General features: G+C 36.9%; 1 protein-coding gene across 3 annotated transcripts in view; it reads right to left on the bottom strand.

Moving 5' to 3' along the window:
- Window positions 1–12,466, bottom strand: part of MPP7 (MAGUK p55 scaffold protein 7) — a 314,869-nt gene that overhangs the window by 74,553 nt on the left and 227,850 nt on the right. For 2 of the 3 annotated variants that reach the window (XM_066386898.1, XM_066386899.1), the window contains exons 7-11: window positions 11,884–11,965; window positions 11,359–11,444; window positions 9,468–9,542; window positions 9,082–9,278; window positions 8,549–8,613 (exon numbers count right to left, since the gene is read on the bottom strand). In XM_066386898.1, the coding sequence (XP_066242995.1) occupies window positions 8,549–8,613; window positions 9,082–9,278; window positions 9,468–9,542; window positions 11,359–11,444; window positions 11,884–11,965 (505 nt within the window). Of the gene's footprint in view, window positions 1–304; window positions 326–8,548; window positions 8,614–9,081; window positions 9,279–9,467; window positions 9,543–11,358; window positions 11,445–11,883; window positions 11,966–12,466 lie in introns of all 3 variants that reach the window. The other variant, XM_066386897.1, reaches the window with a different exon arrangement.

Below are 12,466 nucleotides of genomic sequence, written 5' to 3'. Positions count from 1 at the left end.
AAGAAGAAAAAAAACAGCACATGCTTTCCTAAAACAAAGTCCAACCATAATTTTTGGTACTGTGATGTCATGTTGGAAGTTTGGATGTACAATAACCTTTTATAAGCTGTTTGTTATAGTCAATATAACTCCACACATATCTGTACTAAATAAAATCACTAGACTATGCAGACAGGCTTTTATACATGTACCTTTAATTTCCTCTGAGAAGCACAAAAAAATGGGGGGGGGGGGAATGATTAAATGTGCAGAAAATACAATTAGAGTAGGAAGAAGCTGCATCCAAGGAAGAAAATCCACCTACCACACTCAACTGTCTCCTCATCTGAGAAAAGCCAAGGAGAAAAAACAGACGTATTTTAAATATTTTAAAATTAGCAATCAACAAATAAATAGAATTTAGAAAAACCACATTTTAGATAGCACTGTAGTCTTGGTCTAAAAAAAAGTATATACTTAAGCAGTAAATATACAAAACCTTTGTATAGCTTGTCAAATACACAAATGAAGGAAAAAACTTGGTATTTTTTCAAAATAATACCCTCAAGATAATCATATTTATTTTTCATAGAGCAGTTCTACCTGTAAACTAATCTGTCCAACACTGAAGATATTTCATAATATAGTAAAAGGAAGAAAACATTCTAGAAACAACCAATTTTTCCCTTAAAATGTCTAAATATCCTGTAAATTGAATATCCTGACAATTACCAACTTATTACACATGTGAACTGAGTCACACAGAACCTTTTATTTTTATCCTGTCTGTTTCAGTGGTTTTCAACCTTTTTATACTTGGGGACCAGTGGAAACATAATTATTTCGGGACCACTAAAGCAGAAATCACCTGAGTGTGACTGAATTCAACCAGATCACTGGGTCTATAACCTCATACAGCATCAGGGTGCTGAACTCTCCGTGGACCTGCACAGAATTTCTGGTGGGCCGGTCTGCGGACTGGTGGCAGTTAAAAAACACTGATGCATATATTATGTGATAGTAGGTATTTTTAAAAGTATTCCTAAACAACCTCAAGTTTCTAATAGGACAGTAATTTAAGGGTTAAGTTTGTCTTAGGAGACTGACCTTGAGGTGAGAGTGGAGAAAGAAGTGGCAACTTAACAGAAGCAAAACCGAATGCCTCAAAGTAGCACCTATTTTGCCACATGATCTTATAGAGCGAATGGGACTGATCAGAACTGTTCTCTGATCACCTGTCTCCAAACTACAGAACGGCAGTCAAAGAAAACATGGAGGCAAAAGTGGGAACCGTGGTATTGCTACTTTCAAACACTTATGGGTCCTCAAATGGTATTGGCTCTATTTGAACAGTACTGGCAAAAATGACAAGCACACCATTATTATTCAGGCTCATATGATGAGTCACCCACATAGTGAGTGGTTACTCACACTCATTTCTTAGTAGCTCTGAAATGCAACATGCATCTAAACAAATTATTAGAAAAAAAACAAATAAACTATGTAATATGGGTTAGCCAAGCAAGTAGGCACAGTGAAAATAATACAAGCAGTGCTAAATTGATCAGTCTGCAATCCCCGACCCGCCGCTATAAAGGACACTCACTGTTAAATAGACAGTAGATTTCTGATAGGAACAACAGAATAGATTGACTCAAGAACCAGTGTCATGTAAAGCCAATAAAAGCTATGTCATACACACATGCACAAAACCCAAAAATTAAAATTTCACAGTAAATTCACAATAAAAACAAACATCTCTAATTTACATTACATACAGTGTATGTGTATTTCATATTCTAATAAAAGGTCATGAATATATTCCATAAATCCTCAAAGAGTATTTCTTCCATGCAATATTTGCAAGAAGACCATGATATTTTAGCTTAATAAAACAAGTACACATGGGTGTCTCCAATAAAAGGTACCAACTTATTAGACAGTAAGAAAAGCAAAAGAACATTTCCTTACATTTACCAACTTTGAATAAACAGGAAAACTATATAAAAAGCTGATCTTGGAAGAGAGTTAGGATGATGGCATGAGTTTTACTATGGTAAGGCACTTTTCTGTACCCATTAAATGCATAAACTTATTTAATTCTCCAACAACTCTATGAGGCAAATACCCTTGTCCCTATTTTACAGTTGGGAAATCAGTAGTAGAGAGAAACGAAGGTCTCAGAAGAGACAAATCTGGGATATGGACCAAACCAAGTAAGTCTGGGTCTGTTCAGGTTTTAATTGCTATGTTATACTACCACAGAAAAGCACTTTTTAATTACTCAAACTTTAAGTCAGAAAAAACAAGATGAAGGAGAGGTCAAGGGCACTAAGTTCTTTTAAAGTTTTCTGTCTGCCCACAGTACCTCCCAGCATGCCAGCCTCTGTGCACTTCCCCTGACAGGAGAGCGGGGCAGGGCCAGCTCCTCGCCTAGCCTCCTCAGGAGCCCACGCTCCACACTGTCCAGTACTGAAGGGCAGGGTGGGAAGTTATAAAAAGCACAGAGAAGCCAACAGGTCACAAAGAGCAATGTTGCTGTCTTCAGATAAAGGAATGGAAAGGCTCTTGTGAGGAATGCTGGATGAGCTCTACACCAAGGACAGGGGAGCTTCCCCAGGTGGCTGGATGCTACCCCAAAGGGGACATATCTGATACTCTGGACAAATAGAGAATTGTGTCCATCTAGCTGTAATATGATTCACAGAGCACAGTTAAGTCCCCAACCTAGAAATGGCTTTAGTAGGTTCCCCTTTGTCCCTGTACTGCACCCTCCCCTACAAGTCTGCAATAATCCATGACCACTGACCAGACCCCTAACCATGAATCAACTCTCTTACCTGTACAGCACTGGTTACCCAGACAAGAGACAGGCCCTGGCTGGTTGGCTCAGTGGTAGAGTGTCGGCCCGGCATGTGAAAGTCCCGGGTTCGATTCCCAGTCAGGGCACACAGGAGAAGTGTACATCTGCTTCTCCACCCTTCCCTCTCTCCTTTCTCTCTATCTCTCTCTTCCCGTCCTGCAGCCATGGCTCCAATGGAGCAAAGTTGGCCCAGGTGCTGAGGATGGCTCCATGGCCTCCGCTTCAGGTGCTAGAGTGGCTCTGGCCACAACAGAGCAATGCCCCAGATGGGCACAGTATCGCCCCCTGGTGGGCATGCTGAGTGGATCCCAGTCAGGTGCATGCGGGAGTCTGTCTGACTGCCTCCCTGCTTCTAACTTAGGAAAAATACAAAAAAAAAAAAAAAAAAGACAAAAGACAGTATGACTTAGAATCCTTCACATGGAGAAGCTAAAAGCACATCCCCTGAGAGTGTTTTACATCTTCATATATACAAGAACTTAGTTGACTGAGACAAAAGAATGAGCAATAAAATTAGAAGGGCCTTTATCTCAACTACCTCATGACATGAAGTAACCAGACACACAACTTACAGCTCAGTTCATCTGCATCTCTTTCCACACAAACACTGAACTTTGGCATCTCCCAGAGTATCAGTTAATACTTAAAAAAAACAAAAGCCACTTTCAGTATTTTTTTAAAACCCACTATGTTTCTGTTACATAAAATCCCACCAATATTAAGACAATGTCTGACAAAGTTCTAGACATACAAATTTAATACAAGAACATAAGCCATCTAATCTACATAATTCCTGACTTAACTTTTAATTTCTGAATTAACATTATGGGCGAACACACTAAATAAACATCATATAAGATGCCAAGAGGAAAGAAGGAACTCAGCTTGAAAAGCTGTATCACAATAACCTGTAAAGTAATATTATATGCATTATTTGCAAATATTTGGCCTTCCCCAGTATTAGTACCACATAGAGCAAGCTCATTTGTTTACTCATGCTTAAATTCTGAGGTTGGCAGACTGTGATCTTCAGTCCATAAAATGTTTGTCTTTGAATGAACTTGGTCACGCCCTGTTAGAATGGACACCTTTTGGCTGTAGTTCAAGATCTTTTTTACCCACATGATAATAATCACAATCAGTTAAAATAAATTCTAAAGTAAAATATTTTGTATTTTTACCATCTTTAAAAGGCAAAACAGTATACAGTTTGGGTCTTTTAAATCACAAGAATTCTGCAAGAGCTATTTTGTAAAAGAATAATTTTAAATTGATATTATTCAATCAGCACTGTTAGAAATTTTCAGGTATTTATATATATTAATAACTGAAAAAGGAAGCTAAGCACTATAAATAAATATCATGTCTGAATATTCTGCTGTAAAACACACTACACAAGAGCTCTTCTGAATACCATATAAATTGGATTGAAATGTAAATTATACCCTATTTAAAGTTAAATTAATATTTATGCTATTAGGAGGGCTATTCTTATATATTTCGATTTCAATGCAAAGGAAACAAAAACTATTTCAAGTAATCAAAGAAATTCATGGTTTTTAAAAAAAAGTTAGGTGATAGAATATCGTTTTATAAATGCAACCAAACTATGAAAATAAGCTTTCAGCAAAAACCATTGAGTATTTTAAATTATATCAACACACAAACTGCAAGCTGCCAAGCCTGTCATGAAAACCACTCCTATATGCTACATCAGTCATAAGATATACCCTTTCACCCATTTCCAAAACACTTACCCTGGATATTTCATGTAATAATCTAAAAGTTGGTCACATCAAAGAAAACCTATCAGACTTCTGGGTCTGCTCTTCTGTTCCAATAACTAATATAAATATATCATGAAAACCTATCAGTAGATAAAGGAGGGAGGAAGGGAACTCAAAACACTATTAGTAATTTCTTTGTTGGATAAAGCTATTCTTCAAAAAAAAAAAAAAGGAGGAGGAAGTGTAAATGAATTCCTATATCAAGTTTCTAAGATTTAGGAACGTTTGGCTTAAGAGTTTATGTTTTAGTTTTTAGCTAAGTATGTTTCATTTGAAAAGGAAAATTATTTTGAGCAGCCTATAATCTGGATGTCTTTTGGATAAAGGGAGGAAACGACTGAGCAGCAAAGATGAACATCACCCACACTGAAAGCTTGGCATTGGGGTGGTAGTGTTAATGCCTCAGGAAGCCAGTATCAGCACAGCTCCTGATTTTATGTACCGTGGGGCCAGCACCCAGAATTCCACACAGACAGAAATGCGAAGTTAACAGTGCTGGCATTCTCTACTCCTTTTCACTTCTAAGTTGACAATAACTGCACCCTTATAGTTTCAGAGCCATCTTTCATGAACTTTTTTTCCCCTCCATGCAAACTTTATTTACAATGATACACTGTATGAAATCAGATAAAGAGTAAAACCATAGTAATAACAAGAGTAAAACCATAGTAATAACCATGCTGTGAAAAAAGTTAACTGACCAATCTGATACATTCTATTACCTGACTAAAGTCATTATTCTAAATTCAATGCTTAACAGTATCTTCCCAGGTTTTAAGTGCACTTGTAAAATTTTTATCAACATGAGTATTTTTTCATAAATTTTATAAATACCAACATGACAGAATTATTCTTTAAAATTTTATTAAATTATACACCTTTCTTGAAGCCTGTTCCATGAATTATCACTCAAAATCAGAAAAGTAAAAGTTTTTATATCTATCTTTTTTTTCTTCGAACCTTATCCTATAACTTAGCACAGAGCATGATATCATGAATGCCTTATTAAAAAGATCTAGGTACCAAACACTGAAGTCCAAAAAGTGTTGAGTCAGATGGCCTTTACAAAATTTAGCTATATAAAGAATCACTATCAAATACACAGGTTATAAAACAAAGTGCTTTTAAAATGTTCAGAACCAGTACCATGATTTTTGCATAACTTTTGAGTTTAGGGGATTCTGAGACAACACCAAATAAATTTCAAATGGAATTTTAATTCTTTTAGAATGAAAACACTAACTTTCTATTCAATTTTCATAGAAATATACTGTCTCTAAACAAGGCATAGTATATACTATATACTAGTGATTTAATTTAGATAACACTGACCAAATTTATTTCTATTCAGAAATAAAGAATTCATATATGAGAACAGTGCATCTCTCAGTGAATCAGAATCTAGTAAAAAATAGAAATAAAAAGGAGAGAGAAAGAATAGAAACAAACAGAAGGAAGAAAGGTAAAAAAAGAATTGGTAAATATTTTTAAATAGTATTCAAGAGGCAGAAAAAAAAAATCTAAAACATCCAAATGAGGACATTCCAGTAAAAATAAATCCTAGAATAAATATTTTTTGGATTCAAATATTGAAGTATAACAATAAAAAATCATGCAAATTTTAAAAAGCCTCCATTACAATTCTTTTTTTTTAATCTTATTTATTCATTTTAGAGAAGAGAGAAAGAGAAAGGGGGAGGAACAGGAAGCATCAACTCCCATATGTGCCTTGACCAGGCAAGCCCAGGGTTTCAAACCAGCGACCTCAAAGTTCTAGGTCAAAGGTTTTTTTTTTTTTGGTTTTTTTTTTTTGTATTTTCCTGAAGTTGGAAATGGGGAGGCAGTCAGACAGACTCCCACATGCGCCCACCAGGGGGTGTTGCTCTGTTGCAACCAGAGCCATTCTAGCGCCTGAGGCAGAGGCCACAGAGCCATCCTCAGCACCCGGGCCAACTCTGCTCCAATGGAGCCTTGGCTGCGAGAGGGGAAGAGAGAGACAGAGAGGAAGGAGAGGGGGAGGGGTGGAGAAGCAGATGGGTGTTTCTCCTGTGTGCCTGGCCAGGAATCGAACCTGGGACTCCTGCACGCCAGGCCGATGCTCTACCACTGAGCCAACCAGCCAGGGCCTAGGTCAAAGTTTTATCCACTACACTACCACAGGTCAGGTTACAATTCTTGCTTAAATACACACATACATTTCCTCACATTCATGTCCATTTATGATGAAGCCAGTTTGGGGAGAGGTATTAAAAAAACAATCTATCCACTTTGTATAGTTCTTTAAAGAAACATCAAAAATTTTAAATAAGTGAAAATTCATAATTATATCAACTTGTACACTTAGAAGTTGCCCAACACTCAAACACATTTGAGTATGGATTCAATTCAAGGGGAATCACATTTATTTTATTTTCAAGTTACACATTTTATCCCATGTACAGACCCCAAGTTTAAATCCCTCACAGAGCAAGTGAGATGAATGCCTCAGAGGTCCTTTCTCCTGAGTGAGCTGCCAATGAAAATGCACACTTAAAAATAATGCAACAACAGACTGGCCGGGTGGTGGCGCAATGGGTAGAGTGTCAAACTGGGATGCAGAGGACCCAAGTTCAAGACCCCGAGGTCGCCAGCTTGAGCACAGGCTCAATATGGCTTGAGCAAAAAGTTCACCAGCTTGGACCCAAGATCGCTGGCTTGAGCAAGGGGTTACTTGGTCTGCTGTAGCCCCACGGTCAAGGCACATATGAGAAAGCAATCAATTAACAACTAAGGTGTCACAACAAAAAACTTATGATTGACGCTTCTCATCTCTCTCCATTCCTATCTGTCTGTCCCTATCTATCCCTCTCTCTGACTCTCTCTCTGTCCCTGTAAAAAAAATAAAAAAATAATGCAACATTCGGGTTAAACATTAAGCTTTCTAATGTCACAATACATGTGGCATTCTATGACAAGTGTTTTTTCCCCTTCTGCCCAGACTTAGTGGAGCAAGAACAAGTGGGCTTTTGAGTCACTGCTGTACTTGAAGTGTTTGCTTGCTTGGGAGATTTATACTGACTGCAGTTTGGCTCTCTTATGATGTAATTCCTGGGCTATAAGCTTCTACAAACTGACAGAAATAACAGGAGATGTGAAAAATTCAACAATACTAAAAACAGATGTTGGTGTAAAATTCCAGGACCATTTATTTGCTCTTTTTGCCTTTTAATGTACAATTTCCATGCTGAAAAAGGGGTTTTATTTGTTTAACTCTTAAAATACCTAGAACCATGAAACATTTTAAAAGAGATAAAGTAGACAATGTATGGGATGGGGACTTAAGAGAGGTGGGGAGTAAAAAAGAAAGAGAGAGAGAGAGAGGGGGGTGAGGAGTAAAGAAAAAATACATCTACGTCCACACTATCTTTTGTCAATAACCCTACATCATTTTTTTTCTTACTCTTATTTTATTTTAATCTCTTCTGGTAATAACTCCAAACAGACAAGTTTAAGGTCAGAGTTACTATGATTTCTGGATAAGCAGGGAACTAAGAGGAAGGACAATTAATTGTTCTTAGGGACAATTGCTTTTGTATCCAAGAATGTGGTAGATTTTCCCCCTTAATCTTCTCTAAGAAATATCTCACCCAAACCTCTAGACTTTGGAGAAATAAAACACCTAAATTCAAAAAACAAAGAGAACAGCACAGTTATTTAGTTCTTAAAGAATCATGGGTTTATTATAAATAACTGCTGAACACCACTTTCTTCAAAAGACTCCCCTTAATCTTTTGAATTTATTTGGTTGGCTCCTGTGAGATGATGATCCAAAAACTATCGCAAGGTCATCTGACCTGTCATCCTACCACAAATACCTGCTTTAATAGTCAAAAATAAACACCAAGATTTGGTGTCTCTGCATTCTTATTAACCAACTTACATGATTTCCTGTTGGAAGCTTTCAGGGACTGAACTATTATTTCTGGTCGTCTCAGAGCCAGTCTCCTGGGGAAAAAGAAGGTCAATATGCCTATCAATTTTCTGTACACATCCAAGTTTAATAGAACACTGAACTATTAAAACTCTTAAGAAAAAGCTGGAAAGTTGGGGGGGGGGGGAAGGAACACAATGCAATCTCTTCGAATTAAGAAACTGACTTTCATTATTTTTATAAATTACTCCCAGTCCAAAAGCTCTGCTTTTTTTTTGCCATCTTTCCCATCAATACAATTTCAGTAAATGTGCTATTTTCCATTTGCTTCATAACAAAAACTGAACATGACCTGGTCCTGTCATATTATTTTTGGTCATTATTCATACTTACTTAGACAAAACAGAAATCCAACCCTAAGGGATAAAGGACTCTAAGACAAGGTTTTAGTGCTTATTTTATCATAACTATGCTGGAGGAACATTCTGCAGAGAACAAAAGGTCAACTGAAGAAAGACCATCGCTACGTGCCAGGAGCTCACCTTTCCTGGAAGTGCTTTGAAGGAATCAAGCCTGCCCGGGGGTTGGCATCACCTTCATGCCTTGCTTGCCACCAGGTTGCATCATCTTGGCTCATAATCTGAAGAATATCACCCCTTCTGAAAGAAAGCCCAGCTTCCTTACACGGGATTGCCTTATCCTCATTAGGGTCATAGTCAAAGAGGGCTTTGATAAACATCTGGAAGAAAGTTTTATTTAAAATGAATACATATATATGAAATGTCCCACATTCTTCTAACTCTGATTTAGGAACAATTAAAAAAATAGAATATGAAAGTGGTCAACAATAAAGAGGCTATGTATCAGATGAAGAAACATTAGTTCCCCCCCACACACACACACAAAAAGATTGTAATGTGATGATTACCTTGCCTTCTTTGGGCGGAGTCTCCTCTTTGATGCTGGGGATGATCTTGAATGTAATAGCTCCCTGAGACTGAGCCTGGCACCAGAGGAAAGAAAGAGTTATAAGATGGGTCTAGAGCCAAGGAGAAGGAAGATAAAACAGGTAGAAAACAATACACATCTGAAAATTTACAAGAATTTTCTACTCTTAGATAGACCAAACTGAGAAAACAATTTTTGTAGTTTTCCTGTAACATGAGAAAGCACTAAAGTTTGTCAAATAAGTTAAAAACATCAACCAATGAATCTACTTTTACCTCCTGCACAGTTTTAAAATGCCAACGAATATATTACCATCCATGTTGAGTTCCTTATGCAGACAATAATAAATGTGGGGAGCAGACCATGTGCAAGGCTCACACTATGATGTTAAGGGAGAGAGGGTTGCCAGCTTGAGTGTGGGATTATAGACATGACCCCATGGTCGCTGGCTTGACGTCAAGGTCACTGGCTTGGCAGGAGCTCCCCAGTCAAGGCACATACTAGCAATCAATGAACATCTAAAGTGACGCAACTATGAGTTGATGATTCTCATCTCTCTCCCTTCCTGTCTCTTTCTCTCTCTTGCTAAAAAAAAGATAAAATTTTATGAACTTTCCATATATTAAAGTATTAGTCTTCTGACATATATATTGAAATTTTTTTCTACAATCTCATTTATCTTTTAAATTTGATGAATAACATCTTTTTCTGTACAGAAAGTTTTCACTTCTAAAGTCATATTAGTTATTTTTCTACTTGAATTTTCCTTTGTTAAAGTCTTCCTCTACTTTTTTTGTGACTTTTTAAAAAACATATTTAATTTATTGGGATTTATTTGTGTGTATAGTATAAAATATGGACTGATTTCTTTTTTCAACTGAATCATCAATACAATATTATTTACAAAATGATTTCAGTCTTCCCACTAATATAAAATGTCATCATAATCATAAACTAAATTTGCATATATTGAGATCTATTTTGAAATACTGAACTTTCTTTGTATTTATGTATGTTTCTAACATGTTTTTATATGTAACAGGGACAGTTTCCCTTCATTTTATCTTTATAATAAACTTAATAGTTAATATTGTCAAGGCTTAAGTAATTTAATTCTGTTTTAGATTTCATAAGACATCTATACTAGCTTCACTATTTACATACCCAGAAAGCATAGCCTATAGTCCATCTGTGATGATGGAAGAAAGATGTACCACCAAAAACAGAATAGATGGCCTCTGTCAAGTACCTAATTTGGGACAGGCTTGTATTAAACTCTTTAGCTCACTTAATCCCCAAAAGACTCCAGTGAGATATTTACCTCTACTTTTTTCTCATTTTGTAACTGAAAACAATGAGGCAATAAAAAGGTTAAGGTAGTTTTCAAAAGCACATAAAGATTAAGTGATGGGGCCCTGGCCTGTGGCTCAGTGGACAGAGCATCACTCTGGTGTATGGACATCCTGGGATCACTTCCTGGTCAAGGCACACAGAAGTGACCATCTGCTTCTCGCTCTCTTCCTCTCCCCTTTCTCTCTCTTCCTTTTCTGCAGCCAGTGGCTTGATTGGTTAGAGCCTGGCCCCAGGTGCTGAGGATAGCTCAGTTGTAGTACATCAGCCTCAGGTGCTAAAATCAGCTAGGTTGGTTCAAGTATCAGCCCCAGAGAGGGTTGCTGGGGTGATCCCAGTTGGGGCACATGTGGGAGTCTGATTCACTATCTCCCCCCCACTCACCTAAAAAAAACTTACATGATGGAGCTGGGATTTGAATCCTCAACTGCTAAATCCAAATCCTATATTCACAATCAAGTCAGAAATATAATGATTCAATTTTATTTTTATTGTAAATCTAAAATAAAATTTCATCTTACCAAAATCTGAATTATTTCCTCAGGGTTTTTATCCTCAACTGGTATCTCATTCACTTCCCTAAGTTCATCACCAACATGAATAAGACCTGGTAATAACACATTCAGTAAATTAGCAGTGTTACTTACAAAAGAAACCAATTTGCAACTGTGACCTTCGAGGTCTCCAGTTCGTCAAAGCAATGAGTCAAAGACTACAACATCACACTGCTGGCAAAGAAATGACAATGGCGCCTTGCTGTGTCTAGAAATGCACATTATTTTCATCTTATAAAATAATTCTTATCTTTTCTAAAGGTTGCATACTTTTTAGTAGTACCCTTCAGAAACACGGATACAAGGTTTAATATGACCCAAGAAGCTCATGTAGATCAAGAGTAGAGAGAGATTTCTCATTCATTTAAAAAGGTCCCCACATATCAACACAGAGAAAAATATCTTGATGACAGTCCTCTTAGCTCGATATTAAAACTGTCACACAAAATGCAACCTGACTGGTCTTTATTTACTTAACAATTAAACTCTTACCACTTCTGTCTGCGGCCCCGCCTCGCATGATTCTAGCCACAATGATGGCCCCAGTCTGCTCATCTTTCTTAATGGTGGCTCCCTTTTAAGAAAAACAAAAGTATCTGCAGGTAAATGTGTGTACTGGGTGGTATGACAGGGGAAATTTATTTGGAGAAATAAGGAGATTTATTTGGAAAAAGTAGAAACAACTATCAAAAATGAAAGGAATAAGGTAGGAAGAATAGACAACACGCCGTGTGCATCACAAATGCTCATGACAGGGAACAGAATTCCTACCGTACATTCCATCTAAGGTCTTCAGCAAAATCTAAAGATTTCTTCGTGTCTTTAACTTCTTCAACACTATGGAAAGTACTTCTTTCCATTATAATACCTGGTATTTAAATACAATTTGTTTTCACCATTTTAAAGTATTTCCTCATTGCATTTAATCTTTAAAATACCCCCCAAAAGAAGGTAGACTCTATATAGAGAAGGCTAAGTGAATAGAAAAAGATCATATAAATTACAAAACTTGGGTCAACTTTTAGTTCAGTGATCCTTCTAGTATGCCACTACAGTAAAAACTCAAGTGATAATA

Source organism: Saccopteryx leptura, chromosome 5 (assembly GCF_036850995.1).
Source record: "Saccopteryx leptura isolate mSacLep1 chromosome 5, mSacLep1_pri_phased_curated, whole genome shotgun sequence".
NCBI classification, from domain to species: domain Eukaryota; kingdom Metazoa; phylum Chordata; class Mammalia; order Chiroptera; family Emballonuridae; genus Saccopteryx; species Saccopteryx leptura.
Note: the sequence above shows the minus strand (reverse complement) of the source record. Positions and strands in the feature narration are given on the sequence as shown.